General features: G+C 38.9%; 1 protein-coding gene across 3 annotated transcripts in view; it reads right to left on the bottom strand.

Moving 5' to 3' along the window:
- Positions 1-19,286, bottom strand: part of EFR3A (EFR3 homolog A) — a 92,467-nt gene that overhangs the window by 36,841 nt on the left and 36,340 nt on the right. For all 3 annotated transcript variants that reach the window (XM_058668476.1, XM_058668477.1, XM_058668478.1), the window contains 5 exons: positions 12,834-12,955; positions 9,488-9,637; positions 7,642-7,779; positions 3,516-3,594; positions 77-212 (listed from right to left, as the gene is read on the bottom strand). In XM_058668476.1, coding sequence (XP_058524459.1) covers positions 77-212; positions 3,516-3,594; positions 7,642-7,779; positions 9,488-9,637; positions 12,834-12,955 — 625 coding nt within the window. The remainder of the gene's footprint in view (positions 1-76; positions 213-3,515; positions 3,595-7,641; positions 7,780-9,487; positions 9,638-12,833; positions 12,956-19,286) is intronic.

The raw sequence follows: 19,286 nt of genomic DNA on the forward strand, positions 1-19,286 counted from the left end.
TCATTCACTATATATTAACAAGGCTTCGAAATAGAGTGGTGAATCATTGTGTCGCCATTTTACAACTGACACTCACCTATGGAGCCTTTAGCAGCAATGGCAACAGCCTCTAACAGAACCTGAATGATACCTGCTCGAACCCGTGGAGAACCTTTTTTACAAGCGTCAAGGTGTCCCAGAATTTCCTGGATCACATGATGAGAATACTGAGCCTAAATGAAACAAAAGGGTACAAAGATGCAGGAACAAGCCCGTGCGTCCTGGCAGAACCACAGCTGCACGTTCACCATCATTTCAGGTATTGTTGTATCAAAAAGCAGGAACATATCACACACAACACACAACCTGAAAATGAACTTCTGGCCCTTCTGAGGTCTGAGTTTCACACGATTACAGCCAGCCTTTTACATATATTTATTTTATCTTCTAGGATATTTTTTCTAAGGAAAGAAATATACAATATATTACCTATAATCACCTTTATTTCTACATAACTATAATACTACTTACTATATGTTAATCGAACTTTCCTAAATGGTCCCCTTCCACTTTTCTTTTTGTCTTTGGTAACAATCAAAATGATTTCTAACTTCTGAGGTCACCTATATGTTACAATAAATGTGTGTGAAATCCTGTGATTTTTTTTAATATTTATTTATTATTTTTGGAAAGTCAGAGAGAAAGAGAAATAAAGATCTTCTGTCTGCTGACTCACTCCCCAAGTGGCTGCAACAGCTGGAGTTGAGCCAATCTGAAACCAGGAACCTCTTCCGGTCTCCCACCATGCTCCCACCATGGGAACAGGGTCCCAAGGCTTTGGGCCATCCTCGACTGCTTTCCCAAGCCACAAGCAGGGAGCTGAATGGTAAGCGAGACTGCTGGGATTAGAAACACTGCCCATATGGGATCCCGGTGTGTTCAAGGCTAGGACTTTAGCCACTGGGCTACTGTGTCAGGCCCATGATATTTGACTTTATGTCTGGCTTATTTCATTTAATATAATGACTTCCAGTTCCATCCAATTTGTTGCAAACATCAAGATTTTATCATTTTCATGGCTGAGTGATATTCCATAGTGTACAAGCATTTTTTAAAAATTCTACTGTTACTGACTGGGCCCTTCTTGGCTACTATGAATAGGGACGCCATAAGCATGGTCTGCAACAGTCTCTACAACAGCTAGCTTTCTTTCCTTTGCACATCCCGGAATGGCATTGTGGAGCACAAGGCAGAGCTATTTTCCATGTTTTCAGGAAAGCTGCATATTGTATTAATTTACATTCCTACTGTGTATGAGGATTCCCGTTTCCCCACCTCTTCATCAACATGTATCATCTGCTGTCCTTTGGCTCACAGCCCATCTTGCTGGAGCAGGGTGACAGTGTGGTTCTGATGTGCTTCTTGGATGATTACCCATGCTGAGCCTTTTCTCATCTAACTCTTGCCTATTTGTTGGTATGCCTTCTCTTGAGAAAATTTTGTTTAGATACACTGCCTATTTTTATTTCATTTTTGCTTGCTTTGCTATTGGGGAACCTTTGATTTGCTGTCCAAATCATTACATTTTAGAGAGCAAATAAAGTCACTGAAGCATAGGGGACTACCTCAAGCAAATAATTAGGCCTATTTTTACTGTATTTAATAAGCAACAACTAAAAAAGAAATTACATCCAAAAAAAAAAAACAGACTTTGTTATGATCCTGCAAAGAGGCGTTCCTTTATGTTTAAGTCATATTTATAGAGATTTTATTTATCTCTAGGGTAAAATTACCCTAGCAATGGACTTGTTAAATATGCAAACCCTGGAACCAAATTTACCCTCATTCAAATTCTGGCTCCATCACAGCTCATAGCTTAGGAGAGAGTGACTTAATCTCTGTTTCTCTCACCCATAATATTTACACAACTGCAATAATTATTTAATGGGATTATTTCAGTGACTAAATAACTAATTGGTGTCAAGTACCAAAATAGCACATATCATATGAAAAGTTTAAATATATATTAGCTATCATTGCTATTTTTCTCCTAGCTAGTGCATGACTGCAACCTTGTGACTAATGCTGATGGCACGTAGCGGTGTGTTTGGAGGCCACCACATGCCAGGCATTCTTCCAAGTACTTTATCTGCGCTACATGCAGTCTCGAGAGGCAGTGACCACAAAGGCAGGAGAGACCTGCCACAGGTCCAGCACTGATCTTCTGTAGGTTCTGGGAAGAGGCTGCACTTGGATGCCGGACCGGCTCTCAATCATACCTTATTATATCTCATCAATCAGTCTGGCTCAGAAGACAAGCTTTAAACAACAGCCTTTCACGCCAACCATGCCAGCATAGTTGAAGTGGTTTATGTATTCTCTTACTGCTCTCAACCCAGACATGGATAGTTTGTTCTGAGAAAGACTGAAAATTACCTAAGAATAATACCTATGTCAATCTGATATTAAATGGGAACTCAAAAAGAAAAGTCTGTGATCTGATTTGACTGCAGCAACATAGTCATATTAAAGAGAAACACAGAAATCCCTGTTCTGATAGATACTAACTTGATGAACAGACTTTCACTATGCATGAAATGGATGAATTTTAAAATGTATGTTGAAATTAAAGCTATTTTTAAAGCAATGTACAGACCAGTAGTTTATGGACATTTAATCAACATTAATTAATTCCTATGTTTTTACAACAGTATGATTTATTACTTCAATTGACTTCATTTCTTCAAAAAATTCTTTGTAAAAATATTTATTTTTATTTGAGAAACCAATTTTCTGATTGCTAAAATAAGGACTGTGACCAATCCAGTTCATAGGCAAAGGAGAATAAATGAGATAAACTACTAAGATTATGAGCAATGTCATGGGACACAGCCAGTACTTAACATTTGGTAGTGTCTATTTTCATAAATAAGCCAAACATTTAAGGCATACATTAAAATTTTCTTCTGAGATGAGCAAAACAGAACTCTTGAAAAAAGCTGAACAATTTCCCCTAGGCCTGGGAAACAGCACACTGAGGTGCAAATTTGGTATGAGCACTAATATACTTTGCTACTTTGATGGCTATCTCCTTCCAATGAATGACAACGTTTTAACAGCTGTAAAAAAACGTAAATGGTATTAAAAAAGACCTGAAGTGACTCTTACATTTAGAGCTGACCGCAACTATCAGATGCCTACACGCAGCGTTTCACCAGCAGACTCTATACAAACAGCAATACACGTGCTACTCCATATCCCCACACCCAATCTCACTAAACGCTGCCTGCTAGCACTAGCTACATGCTGCTACAATTTCAAATGCAGTACCAGAGTACTAGTAACACAACCATGAGTCATAGAAATGCACAAGAATACCATTTTAAAATTATTTAGTTTTATGAATATTAGAAGTGATGAGACAATACAAAGAAAATGTTTTAATATTACAGTTTACTATATATCTGATGAAGTGCCTATCCACACAGACCCAAAATTACTTACCACAAATATTTACATAGTTAACCAAACCTTACCTGAATAGAATACATGATAATTTTAAAGCAGTGAACTGCAAATTCATTGGGATCCCATAATTTGTGATGATCTAAATGCCTGTAAAAAAAAAAAAATTAAGGATTCTCGTTTTATTGTACTTTCTTCTTTTGATATGAAAAGTTCAATATTCAGAATATATCTGAGAGAAGGTAACAGTTAAAACAATATGATACACACTACCCTCCACTGCTAAAACGTGGGGAAAAAAAGGTCAAATAGTCCACTATTCATGACTTCTAATCATCCAGATGAAATGTTAAGAAAGAAATTCAGTCAGACTTTCTCAGCAGGCAGGCCTGCGCAGAACTGAGTGCAGTGGCGCCAGGCCGTGGACGCCCCAGGGCCCAGCGTTACGTGGGTCAGGGGCTGCACAGACCAGAGACTGGAGACAAAGCTGAGGAGTGAGGCAGCAAAGGAAGGCCATCAGGTCAGTAATTCTAGCAACAACGCAGGATCCCTAAATCTTGACACTCAATAGATCAGGGCGAATATGTAGGCAGGGTGGTTTAGGCTGCTGCCAGGACTCTGGCGCCCCGTGAGACAGGTCTAACATCTGCTCTACTTCAGATCCTGCGGCTTCACTCTGCAAACAGTTACCACAGTGAGGGCCCAGCCAGCTGCATCTGCCATGGCCCGGCCCATAATTCACTGCTTTCCCTGGCACATAAACAAACGAATGGAAAGTGCAGCACCTGGACTTACTTAACCCAATGCACAAACATGTCACTGTCCCACCTCCATTTGCTTTGCTTGCTTGCTTTCTTCTATTTTTTTTAAAGATTTAATCGTTCATTTGAAAACCAGAGTGATAGAGAGAAAGGCAGAAAACAGAGAAAAGCTTTATTTCTTCAATAGGGTAATTCTTCAAAAAGGGCGATTCTTCCATACAAATTCAAATGTGAAACTTGTAGGGCAGCCTAAACCTTTTCTTCTTTTCCACAATGACTCCTTAACTTTATCCAACAACACAGCCAACAGTACTAGTGTCTTGTGTTCAGGGCTGACTTACGGGGGAACAAATCTACACAATCAATTGTTTAACTAGATTAACAACTGAAATTTTATGTTTTCTAACTTTTATTAATATACATGTAATAGACTTCATGTATACCACAGATACAATTCTAATACCGTAGACATACTCCCTTCCCTCCTTTGACTCCTCCTCCTTTATCATTTAATTTTTGTAGTTACATATTTTTTATATTTCATGTATATATTATATATGAAATATATACATATATATTATATACGAAATATAGATATATATTATATATGAAATATATATATACATATATATTATATACATAAATAATAAAGAAAAAAGACACTTCTCACATATTCTCCCTCCCTCCTCTTTCTTGGCTTTTATTTTATTACAGTGATATACTTTCAATTTCTTTATAACCACATGCTTGAACCTCCACTAAATAAAGAATTCAACAACTGAAAGTAGGAAACAAAGCACTGTTCCTCAAGAGCGTAAAGGCTGCAAATAACAAATCTCAAAAAGTCAATTTTGCTCATATGTATTTTTTATACTCTGTATATTAGTAACCAAATCAGAGAAAATACGATATTTTTCTTTTCAGGACAGGCTTATTTCACTAATCATAATGGCCTCTAATTCCATTCTTTTTTTTTTTTTTTTTTTTTGCAAAGTACCGGACTGCATTCTTTTTCGTGGTTAAGTAGTATTCCACTAGGTAAATACACCACAATTCTTTCACCCAGTCTTCAGTTAATGAATAGTTCACAACTAAACTTTCCTTGTAAACAAATTTTCCAGAACAGTTTTTGATAAACACATCATTTAGCTCAAAATATACCACCTCTGATTCCTAAAGTTATACACACAGTTTTTTTAATTGAAAATTGCAAGAATGCTTTTTGGCCTTTTCTCCGAATTTTCATAGAATAATTACTAAGCAGGTCATTCATTTACCATTTTTATTACTAAAGCACATATTACCCCCAAAATATAACATACTTTACTTTTAGAATTTACTACTAATTAGCTAATAAAAGTTAATATACAATTACATATTAGTTTTTAACATATGATCAGAATTTAAATTATTTGAAACAGATTTATTCATTTGAAAGTTAAAATGACAGAGAGAAGAATGGATCTACCATCTGCTGGTCACATCCCAAATAACATCAAGGGTTAAGGCTTGGGCCAGGCAGACGCCAGGAGTCACGAATTCTTTCCAAGTCTCCAACATGGATGGTAGGGGCCAAGTACTTGGGCCATCCTCTGCTTGCCGGACAGGAAGTGGAGCAGCTGGGATTCCTGGTACAGGATGTCAGCATAACAGGTAGTGGCTTACCTCTTCGTGCCACCATACTGGGCAGCAAATATTAAGTTCTTAAATTGTATATGGGGAGGACCACAGCCGACTTCAAGATAGTTAATTCAGGTATATAGTTAATGGGTAACTGCTTACTAGCCCTCTAGATTTTTAAAATCTTTACTCCTCTGAGAGGCCAGAACTCCTATCCATAGTCCATTCTTAAGTGCTCAATGGCTGGAGTTGGGCCGCAGCGAAGCCAAGAGTGCTTTCCAAATCCACCTGGCAGGAATGCCCTGAGTCACTATCACCGCCTCCCAGGTCTGTGTTAGTAGGAAGTTGAAATAAAGAGCTGGGGCTGGGTATCAAACCTAAACCCGTCAATGTGGGATGAAGATATCTTGACCAATATCGTGACTTATGGTAAACACCTGCCTCAAGTTTGCCACTTTTTAAATCCTAAGATTACTTCTGATTAACAATTACTGATTAACTGATTAGCATTAAAATACTGATTAGTATTAAAATAAAAACCGGAATTCTTTATTCAACCTATATTCAGAAACATTTTAAGAAGTCACTTTGTCCTTAGTATATTATTATTTTTTTTAATCGGGGGCAGGTGCAAGGCATAGCCGACTAAGACTGTGCTTGTGGCACAGCATCCTCCAAGGGTGCTGGTCTGTATCCTAGCTGCTCCAGTTCTCATCCAGCTCCTACAAATGACCTGGGGAAGCAGTAAAGAATGGCCCAAGTTCTTGGGCCCATGTACGTACATGGGAGACCTGGCAGAAACTTGTAGCTCCCAGCTCTGGACTGGCCCAGCTCTGGAGACATCTGGAGAGCGAACTAGTAGATGGAACACCTGTTTGTCTCTCCTTCTCTCTCTCAACTCTGCCTTTCCAACAAAAACAAACCTTAAAAAATATTTTAAATTATTCTTTTAATTTTATTTTAAAAGCATAAAGAAAGAGAAACAGAGCCTGAAGGTGGGTGAATGGTGAAGGAAGGCATGAGACAGAGGCAGGGAGGAAGAGATTTCCCTTCTGCTGACTCGCTCCCCAAATGCCTGTGATAGCTGGAGCTGGGCATGCCAAAATCAGAAGTTCAGGATTCCTGGAATTGTGTATTAACAGGAAGGTGAAAAGAGATGTTGAACCTGAACCAGAATATGGTATAATTCTGGTTATTTGTTTACAGCATTTTGATAAGCCCATAAAGTCTTAGCATCCTTTTTTTAGTGGTAATTATGATGGTGGGGATCGAAGATTTCTTTGGAGTACAAAAAAACAAAAAACCAAAAACTAATGATTGTTTGGTTTTCGTTTTTAATTTTCTGGTTTATAGATTCTAAGTTATCTGCCTTAAATAAGAAACTTTGAATGCTCTATTCAGAATACTGTGTAGATGTCATACACCCATTACTATAGTCAAAGTGGACCAGGACAAAATGACTACCAGCAAAGACAGATTGGAAAGGCAAAAATGACACAGATGTGACATAGCAGATCTATCCACGGATGACTGAATTACCAACACAAAGGCTCGCCAAAACCTACAAGGTGATTGTCTGAAGAATATTTAAGTACTGATGGGAAGTTTCATATTTTTGCTGTAAATTTCTGGATCAAAGATGGAATGTGATCTCAAACATTCCAGCAAAGGTACCAAGAAAGTCATGGGCTAGCAGTCTGGGCACAAGAGGGCCCGACCACGGTGCTTAGCGAAGAAGCATGTGTGCTGTGTGAGTGAATTAGTGCAAAATGTACTAGCAAGGTGACAGAGAGCCAGGAAAACACCGACAACTTACGCGAACACCGGCCTCACAGCATTGTTCATATTCCCAAAGGTCGCTCGCCCTAACAGCTCCCGGAAACAACTCTCCGCAAGCACAGCAGGGTTCTCCTCTTTGTCAGCTGCAGAAGGAGAAGAAGGAGGGCCCAGGCGACTGAAAGAGACAAAGAAATAACGATAAACCAGAGCAAAAATTCCAACATTAGTTAACTTACACAGAATAGAATTTACTTTTCAAAATTTTTGGATGACATTTTATTTTTAAAGCTAAGTTCTAAAATCATAAATTTAAAACTCATACCACCTTTCAAAGGAGAACACAGTTTAGCTTTGTAACATGTTTCCAAACTAACAGAATTTCTCTCACATAATGAAAAACTCTCAATATTTTTGTTTACTCTCACGCAATTTCTTTATCTTACAGTAAAAGCCTAGCAAGAATATATTCAGGTGCCCCCATGTAAGTTTGAGTGGGAAAAAATAAAATTAAGTTACAACTTATGATACAGTCTGCTACTAAAATATGCATTATTTAACAGTAGAGTGACTATGATGAATAACACACTGTATTGCATCCTACGAGGAAGGATCTGAAATGTTTCCATGAAGAAATGATAAATAAATGAAGTTAAATATATACTAAACACCCTGATTAGATTTTTATGTGTATGTGTATGAAAATATCATAATTCCCCCAAAATATGCACATTGCTACATATTAACTGAAAATAAAATTATATTATGTCCTAAGTTACAACATTTACGTACAGGTAGATGCCTTCTGTACAGAGTATTTGTTTTGTCTACATATTGAAACATTACTTTATACTAAAGTATCCATGTACAGTAATGAAAAAAGATGTATCTGTGGCATTTGGGAATATACACAAGAAAATATAACTCCTTTACATTCAACCACTAACCATAGCTTTGTTTTCTTAGTTATGCTAATCCAGGACTTCAATACTCATAACTGTGGGAAATGCATTCACAAGTAGTTAGTAACCTTTTAAATTATAGGTATTTTAGATGGGGAAACTTTAGCCTCAACAACAGTATCAAGAATAACAAACACACAGAAGGTGCTAAAATATATCAGGTCACACACTTTAGAAAAGGCTTTTCAAAGATGGAAATACTCTTATCTAAGGAATTAAGCATGTATTTATTCTGCAATTTGCACACATTTCATGAATATGTAAATCCCACCATAGCATTATCTATTACATCTCATTTCCATAGCACTGACACAGGAAAGTCAGGATAACAGACCAAATTGGAGAATCTTGCATCTCAAGCTTTATGTGTGTAGCAACAGAAACGTAGAACAAAAGTATGCTTTTGGCAACTGAAAAAGTAGAATATAATAAGTCTAAGTACAATTAAATGGAGATGTGTGTGAAGGAAAAAAATCCATATATACCCAAAAATAAAACTGCATTCCTGAATGGATCTGAAAGGGACTGTGTCTAACTTTTTCTTGAAAAAACAAAAGTATAGCAATTATTATTTTGAATCACTCCAGTTCCTTATGTAAAAGCTTACTGGTTTTCTAAAAGAGGAACCGAAGTCTAGCTATAATTTTTATTTCTCATACCCGCAACTTTAAGTTATAGTAACTAAAATAGCAATTCAGACACTCAATAATAAACAAAAATTACATTAAGAGATAAAGGCCTAGATGCACAAGCAATTATCTGTGATTCACCATGCACACCGTAATCACTAAGATAAATACTTATTCCAGAAAGCTACACAATTTCACTCAAACCCTACAAGCTACTCCTTTAACTTCAATAAAGTCAAAATGTACTGAGCCACCACACGTGTAAACAGCCTCAACCCTAGCATTGTTGTCATACCTTTCAGCTTCTTCTATCTTCTGCATGTTAAACAGCAGGGACGGAACAATCTTATCCATATGCTGAGGCTCCCAGATGGTGGCTCGAAGTTCATCATTAACTGTTTTGCGAACCACACCTTGAATACCCCTGATTCCAGCAATTCGAATTCTATAAATCAAGAAGACACACAAAAAAATGGATGATGAAAATTTATTTGAGTGGTTATTTAGAAACTAAGAATATGAATGCCAAGTAAATACTGCTAACAAAATACCTTAAAATAACATTTGATAATCTAAGAAATTAAAATTTCAAAAATCTAGGATGCAGATATATATTCTAGACATTGAATATCATTCTCTTAAAATAACAAGTTATTGCATACATCTACTGAAATATCACTGGAACACATAAATATGTACAATTAAGCAGTAATAAAAATAAAATATACTGTATAACATGTTATGTTATGTATGTTATGTTATATGCTGTGTATAAACTAAAATTGAAATGTCAATGAGGTGGTCACAGAATGTGGTTAAGAACTCGCATTTATTTTTAACATATTGGTTACTCATTACTATGTTAATTAATTCCATAATGATGTAAATTTTTGCTGATGGTATGTTGGAGCTTTTAATTGATCGGGATGATACTCTGCTGGCTCTGCCTTCAAACCAGAGAGGGTCTACCTAAGAAATCATTAAACTTGACTGGTCAATAAGATGCTGGACTCTATGTTTGGTATATGCTTGCAATGAGGGAATCTCAATTGAACTTGAACTGTGGTTATGCAACAAGGTGGAGGAATCCACCATGGGGGGGCGTTTGGGGAGGGGTAGGGTGAATCCCAGTACCTATGAAACTGTGTCACATAATACAATGTAATTAATGAATAAATTTTAAAAAAAAAGAAAATATACTAAGATGTAAATAACATGATTTACATGATCAAGACACATTGTATATATGTATGAAATTATCACACTACACCAATAAATATGTATAATTAAGTTTAAATATTTTTTCATATAATATGTGTTCTAGGTGCTGGTATGGTAGTATAGAAAGCTAATTCTTCACCTGTAGTGTCAGCATCCTATGTGGGTGCTGATTTGAGTCCTAACTACTCCACTTCCCACCCAGTTTCCTGCCAATGACTGGGAAAGCAGCGGAAGATGGCCCAAGGCCTGCGGCCCCTGCACCCATGTGGGAGACCTGGAAGAAGCCCCTGGCTCCTGGCTTTGGATCAGAAATGCCACCTCCAGAAGGGCTACTTGGAAAGTGAACCTGCACATGGAAGATCTTTCTCTCTGTCTCTCCATCTCTCTGTATATGTCACTTTCCAATAAAAATAAATACATCTTTTTCTTTGAAAGAATTGTACCTTAAATTAATACAATAAGAGAATGCTGCCAATCCTCCCACTCCAATTCATAGCTCCCAAATTCCTCACAAACATCAATAGGCTCAGAACAAACCTAATGAAAGCAACTTTTACAAATGAGGAAGAACAGTCTGCAGCACACCTAATTTGGCCCATTTGTCTCAAAACATCTGCCTTCTAGCCAGATAAAACTGCTAATTTCTCCCCCGACATATTTTTTTCCTTTTTGCTACTTGAAAGACACACCAATTTAAGATTTATTTAGCTGACTCAACACTGTCTTCCATAAGCAGCTTAAAAAAGGGCGGATATGGGCAAGAGGATGGCAGAGCTTTCCAAACCCCAGGGGCATGGCACAAACATTCAGGGCAGAAAGCAAAGAGGTGATAAAGATATGTCAAATACACTGGTTTACATGTGAAAGTCACTTTAGCAAAAATTTAAGAAATGTTTACTAATCTTTATATACTAAAGAAATATTACTACACTGCATTTCCTGTATTTTAAAATCCAAACTTTTAAGATGTACGAAGAAAAATGCCATTTTCTTTGCTCAATTTCCTCCACTGTTAACAATTTAATATCAATTTAATATTAATAGTGTGAAGAGAGAAGAGAGTACATTTTACACTGAGAAGACAGCATATTTTACAACATATTTTTTAAATGTTCTTGAGGAAGATGGGAAAAAAAGAGGGTTTTAACTGGAATATGTTGGTTTTTTCCTTCAAGGTAATTACATTATCTCACATCTAAGCTTTCACATTATTATAAAGAATGACAGTGTAACCTACATTATACTGAGGAAAATATTTAATACTAACTGGATCACGGGAAAACATTTATCTGGAAACAAATATCAAATCATCTCTAGCTTGCCTTCCACATATTAAAATTTTAAAAAAGCTATTGCAATTGTTTATTTGCGTAAGACATACATACAGCTTGCACAATGCAACACAAAGTTAGATTTCTGCACATTCCCACATTTAATTTAAAAATGAAATTACAAAATATGCCAAGTGTTGATTATCAACTGGCCACAATAACCCTCTTGTTTCACGTGGACTTTTTTCTTTTTGATGTTAAATGTCATGCTCAAACCATTTCAAATATTTACCAAGGCCATTATAACTGAAACTTTTTATTTCTACATAAACATCTACCTTTAGAATGTGTCTGCAGATAAGCATTTGGTTTTTGGTTTTACCATTGATACATGGAGAAGAAGTCCAGCTTCCTGCTAATGGTCTGGGATTAGAAGTCAAAGTTGGCCCAAGTGCTGGGATCCCTGCTACCCACAGGAGACCTGCAAGAAGCTCCTGGCTCCTGGCTTCTGCCTGGCCCAATCCTAGCCTTTGCAGCCATCTGGAGAATGAGCCAGCAAACAGAAGATCTCTCTCTCCCTGTCTTTCCCATAGCTTCTCTCTAACTCTGAATTTCAAATAAAATAAAATAAATCTTTAAAATAAAGCGAAGTCCTCACTCTCTTGAAATTCATATTCCAGAAACAAAGGGAGCAAGAGACAAAGAGATATGCTAAGAAGATAATGGACGGGGGGGGGGGGGGACTGATGCTTCACCAAGGGTGGTGAGGAGTCTCATGTAAGATGACATTCGAGTGGAAATCTGAACAAAGTGATGGAACAAGCCAACTTGGGTTCTCGGGGAACTGTAGGCATCTAATGCCCACGGACCCGTATGACTGCATTGGAGTCAGTGATGGAGCAGATGAAAGAAGGACAGAACTGGAGATGAGCAGGAGGAATATGAAGTGACCTTTTCTGCTAAAGATCTGAATTTCTATCAACAGTATTATGCTGCTTCAACTGGCCATTATGACTTCCAACAGAAACAAAAGGTCCCATGTCAGCCAACTGTTCTGTTTTCATCATCACTACAGAATACCTGGACAAGCTACTAATCAGCAAAGTGCTCTACCATTTACTACACATCTTAAAATAAAAGAATACATACTCCGTTCGTATTTCTGGATCACCATGACAGGAATGACACATGGCACTGAATCGAGACACAAAAAAGTCATAACGCCTGTGATAAGATGGTGTGTCTTCTTCAATATTTGCAAATTTCACAAACTGAAAGACAAAAATATCAACATGAGCAATATAAAAAAACTTTTCTGTAAGTTGAAACAGATACATTAACGTCCACTTATTTATTATCAAGAAACGATATCGAGAGGATGGTCATGGTAGGCAGGGCCGGTGGTGGCAGAATGCTGGTCACCAGGGTATTGAGCCTAACTGACAAGAGAGCAAGTTCTACCTCTGTGTGTGTGTGTGTGTGTGTGTGTGTGTGTGTGTGTGTACACACACAGGCAAGTGCTGTGAAGAGTGACAACTCTGCTTTCCAAACTATCCTGATACTTTTGACGACCCCTTGCCCAGTGCGGCCCAGGAGAAGCAGCTGTCTGCCAGGCAGAAGGCCTGTAACAGACAGGAGAAGAAGGCCTCCCGAAGCAGCCTCAGCAGTAATGAGAATGTGTACTGATATCTCATTCAGTTCAACGACAGCTTTGCTGAGATGAACAGGGGCAACAAGTGGTAGACAGTTGTGGGCATGACCCTATTCTTCACCTCATTCTCACCTAAGAAAAGCACTTTTTGTCTGGCATCATCCCTTGCACCTTAGACAAAGAATGGATGGCCATGCAGACCAAGAGGATGCTCGACAAGGTCAGCCCCACCCTGGGCTTCTCTGCCAAGCAAGGCTTCAACAAGAAATAAGACCTTGCAGCTGTGGCTCTAAGACACCCTGTGCTCTGTCACCTCCTGCAATGCTATGTATTTACTGGAACCCATGGGGACAGCACCAAGAATCCTAGTAAGCGACAGTTTATGAAGCACACTCAACCAAAAAATAAATGAAATAAGCAACAGATTCAAATCCCTTTCCACACCATATTTTTCAAGTAGATGAAAATAAACTTTAAATTTTTTTTAAAAAATAAACTTATTCTAGTATCATTTTCCCTTATACATAAAATAGAACTTTCATACAATGAACTTCCATAATATAAAGATATAACACTCAGAACATTGGATCAACTTTACAATTCAGTTCCTTTTGAGAAGCGAGTTCACTCCCAAAGAAGGGGTGTTACTTGGAAGCTCTTTTGTATTTCGTGGATGTAAACACTGCCAGACTGTACCTCTAGGAAATATGATTATTTAATTGTGGGTAGCAATCTTTCTTGGCAGCTGTTAGAAAACACGTGAGTGACTAAAATTACACAAAAAAGAGACAAAGAAAGGGTGCACAAACTAAAGGAAATCTTGGTAAATTGTCAGTAAGATAAATACTGAAATGGTAACACATATCCTATGTTCTCTGTAACAAAAAAAAGAGTTTCATTATGTTTAGGAAACTATAAACATCCTCACATATATCGTACCCCAGCTCCTAAGGTTCCTTTATATACACTCTAGTTTTACATTAGTTTTCCTGTTCATTAAGTGACTTAGGACTTCTGTATACTAAACAGCCTAAGGCAACACACTGTTTACCTGCAAATTTAATATGTATCTGCGAAGATATAAGTGGATAGGTGTAAAAGACCAATCCAAAACAACTATTCAACCAGAATACAGAAACGATGAAAACTGCTAATCTGTTAGAAACCAAACTGGATTAAACACAGACTGAGCACATAAAAGTAAAAGTGGTACGCCAAAGGATTTTATACTTGGCAAGTGCTAGGCTGCCTTTCATAATTTCATAAAACTTGTATTATCTAAAAAGGACTACAAACTCTATCAAACACTTACTACGCCTGAGTCAGATTCAACTGCTGGCCACCACGTGTTTGACACCATACACTGTATTAGGTGTTTCCACAAGAGTCCCTATCCAATTATTCCAACATTTTCAACTTATGGAGACTGAAATTCTGTGATTAACTTATTTTTCCAAAACAACAGGGAATGGATAAGCTGGCATCACAGTCAAGAAGTTTAATAATAATTTACTTTTTAAAAGATATATTTATTTCAAATTCGGAATTTAAGAAAAAGAGGCAGAGATACAGAGATCCTCTACAAACTGATTCAGTCCCGATTTTCTCAACAGCCAAGACCGGGCAGCCCAAAGCCAAGAGTTTCGTCTCAGTCTTTGATGTGGGTCGGTAGGAACCCAAACACCTGAGCCATCTTCCGCAGCTTTGGCTAGGCTGTTAAAGCAAACACAAACTCTTGCCTACATGGGATGCCAGTGTCACAGGCAGCTGCTCTACCGCTACACCACAACGCCAGCCCCAGTTTCCAACTTTCAAGATTTTCAACCTATCTACCAGACATGAGTAGTTTCAAAAAATATTCAGGGATATATTTATTCTTTTCATGAAAGTAAACCCTGAATGATACAGAAATATGTTCAAATTATATGAAAAAACTACACAAAAACCTATACACAAACTCCTTTGTCAGGACACAGTCCCAGCAGATGAGTGCAAGAACCAAGGCAAGGAGCAGCACAGACCATGCCAGGTTACAGTAAGCACCGGCATACATGTGGGTCAGGTCTGCGAGCAGGCCAGGCTAGGCCAATTCACAATATCCCCTGGCAAATCTGAGCATCACGATGGGGTGTAGGATAGGCCAGATTGGGCTGTAATACCAACCAGTGGACAATAGGGCAGGGGCCTAGCTGCTGGACTGGGAGCCAGGGTGAAACACCCACTGGTGGGTTCTGAGGTGAGGCAAGCCATCCAAATCCAAGTATGGCGGAACAGGGTCTGCGAGCTCTGGGGGTAGCGGTTCAGGCGTGGTGAGCGCCATGTCCGTGAGTCCTGGAGGCTGGGGTCCTTAGTCCTATCTGCATAGTGGGTGCCAGGTCCACGAGACCTGGGGGCTGGGGAGTCTGGCAGGGCCCAGGTCATCTGGCCTGAGTCACTGGGCCGGCCTGCTAGGGCTTGACCTCCTGAGTGGATGAGACAGGACAGTGGACAGCAGGCCCAGATACACAGGGAAGAGATGGCAGTCCATTGGAGCCTGCAGAGAACATTTGGTGCCATGGCAGAAGAGGGAACACAGAGCAAATTGGACATCTACCCCAGCCAAAGGATGATAGCAAAAAGTGGGGTGAATGGAGACTCTAACATCGACTCTGTCAGCCAGTGGACACTGGAAGGACTCCTTCATCCTTTGATAGGTAAGATCGATAGCATTTCAGAACTATCGAAAACACTTGGGGAGAACTCCCAGGAACACCACATCAGGACGCTGGGTTGATACTGGGTGGCTGCTCCCCATCCGAGGTATTGGGGCTACTGGAAGGTTGAGTATGGCTGCTTCAAAACAACAATGTAATATCTGCAGACTTCGTCAGATATCCAGGAAGGTGGGAGAGGGAGAAGATTCTCCGGGTGAGAATCACTGTTTAGGATAGCCACAGTGGCTTCACAGATAGGTATCTGTGGACAACCGTCAGTAATATTTAAAGACCAAAATTAAGAGTAACAATTAATGAGTGGGCTTTTTTGTGCAGCAGTTTAAGAAGCCACTCGGGAAATGTGTAGCCTGCAATGTAGCACCAGTTCAAATCCCAGAAATTTCACTTCCTATTAATGCACCCGGAAAAGCAGCTGATGATGGACTACACAGTCGGGCCCTTTCTACCTACATGGAAGACCCTTGTGGGGTTCTGAGATCCTGGATAGATCTGTTGTTCTGGCCATTTTAAGTTAAATTCCTTGCCCAAGATAAATAGCTAGAAAGTAAGTGAAGGCATAATTCAAATCAGGGCTACCAGACTCTAATCCACAGTGGAAGTCATTACTGTATTTCCTCTCCCTATACCAGAACACAATGTCTCATCAACAACAGCAGATGATACCCGATTCTGCTAAGTACTGATAAGAATCTGAAAGGGAATATACAGTATTCATGTAGCATGAATGTCTTAATGCTTCGTCAGAGAGGAAGTTGGAATGGAAAAACTGAAATTAAATCATACCTATGTTTTTCTTTTCCTCTTCAGGTATGTATGCTTTCCTTAACCTCAGACATGTTTAATAAACTATGGCTCAGGATAGAAGAAATGAAAATGGCAAGCAGAAATAGTTCATAAGAAGTCTAAGGAGGAATGAAGATATTAATCCTTACAGTCATGATCAACTGATTTTCCAAAGGGTTATAAGTCTATATTTAATGGGTGAAAATAGTCTATTCATGAGCTGTTACATGACAATTGAGTACCTGCAAGCAAAATGTGAAAGAATTTGAACCTCTAACTCACATCGCATACGAAATTACCAAAGAATGAGTACTAAATTTAAGTTCTAAAACTTCAAGCAGAAACCCCAGAGTAAATCCTTGTGAACTTGGACTCGGCAATCACTTAAACCTAAGACTGAAGGGACAAAAAAAAATTAAACTGAACTTCATCAAAATTAAAAATCTTAGTAACTAAAAGCATACCATGAATATCACAAAGAATGTAAAACAAAATGACAGAACAGAAAAAAAATTTTTGTAAGTCATGTAACTGACGGACTAACATCAAAAACATGTATTTTACAATGTAATGACTCAAAGATGAACAAAGGAACTGAAGGATATGCAGAAATTGAAACACCTGTATTGTTGGTGGGACTGGAAGATGATGCAGTCATTTGGGAAAACAAAGATTTACCATAAGACACAGCAGACACACCACTAAGACTGTACTCATTTGTATATAAATTTGAAAATAAATATTCATAAAAACAATATTCATATTGGCTGACAAGGAGAAGCAATTCTAAAGCCAAGACTATGAGTGCAAAAATAAAAATGTAATGTATCCATGGGCCTAGCGCAATGGCTCAATTGGCTAAATCTTCATCTTGCAAGCACAATTGCATCTAGCAATGCACTAGCATTCCTTATGGGTGCCAGTTCCTGTTCCAGCTACTTCTCTTCCAGCTCCCTGCTTATAGTCTTGGAAAACAGTAGAGGATGGCCCAAAACTTTGGGACCCTGACCCTGCATAGGAGACCCAGAAGAAGCTTACAGTTCCTGGCTTCAGACTGGCTCAGCTCCAGACATTGCAGCTATATGGAGAATAAACCAGCGGATGGAAGATCGTTTCATCTTTCCTTCTCTCCATAAATCTCATCTGTCTTTTCCCATAAAAATAAACAAATCATTTTTTTAAAATGTACTGTATCCATACAAAGGACTATCAACCATACTGATATATGCCATAACAAGAATGGCATTAAAACATTAGGCTATTTGAAAGAATTCTGACACAAAAGATTACATAATGACTGCCTCCATTAACCTGAAATGTCAAGAACATGCAAATCCATAGAGACAGAAAGTAAGTTAGCCTAATTCCAGAAACAAAGAGAGTGGGGCAGGTGATGAATACACAAGTCTGTGAGTATAGTGAAAAACACAAGACTCTGTACTTGCAAAGATGAGCTATATGGTATGTGAGTTACACCTAAAATTCTACATATAAAACAGAGGGGAGATACATAATTATCGCTGTAATAGCTGTCCAGAGAACATTAATATAATTACAGAATCATGTATAGGCAGATATTCCATTATGTTTAGCAAATATGACAAGGAGCAAAAGAAAAGCTAGAGACACAGTGTTCTAATCACCTTCCTTTACATTGGCTGCTCAAATCACCCTGGCAAGAGAATCTGCTTCTATTAGGTAAAGACACCTTAAGATGAAATTAACTCAGCATCCAACAAGAACCAGTTTGGGTTGAAGGCCAGTCAGGAAAAGCCACTGTCCCTGCTAGGAAAGGAGGTGAACTGAGTAAGGCTGGCCCATGGACCCCCTGGTATGCGCCAAAATCTGACATTGGGATGGGTTCTGATGGAGGAGCCTGGGCAACTCCTCTGGCAGGACACAGACCAGGCAGGTAAGCTCAGGAAGCATGATAGGAAACAGCCCAGAATATGCCATGGAGAGTTTCCCGCTGGCATACATTTGGCATGGGTTGGGGTACAGATCAGGCTGAATCGGTTCATGTTATCCACTGGCAAATCCAAACACCAGAACAGAGTGTGGGTTGAGCCAGGTTTGGTGGCGACAAAAACCAGTACACAATACAGAATGCCAAGGTGAGGCTGCCTGTACCTGATGTGACCGCAGTGCCCAACCAGCACATGTGAGAATCAGGAAGGGAGGGGGCGGAGCTGGCAGGGGGAATAAAGGGTGGTTCCCTTGCTGGACAGCTACTCCCACTGGAGAGCTCGAGCTGGGATGGGGCAGACCAGACTAAGCAGGGCTGCAACACCTGTGAACCTCATGTGGACTAGATCAGGGAAAAGCAAGGCCGGGCTGATTATTCCTACTGGTGCAAATAAAATTAGAGTGGGTGAGGGTTGTTTGGGCTTGGCCGTAGCATCAGCTGGCAGAAGCTGGCACTGGGGGCTAATTCTGTCAAGTCAAACCACAGAA

The sequence above is a fragment of the Ochotona princeps genome, chromosome 9, assembly GCF_030435755.1.
Source record: "Ochotona princeps isolate mOchPri1 chromosome 9, mOchPri1.hap1, whole genome shotgun sequence".
In the NCBI taxonomy this organism is placed as follows: domain Eukaryota; kingdom Metazoa; phylum Chordata; class Mammalia; order Lagomorpha; family Ochotonidae; genus Ochotona; species Ochotona princeps.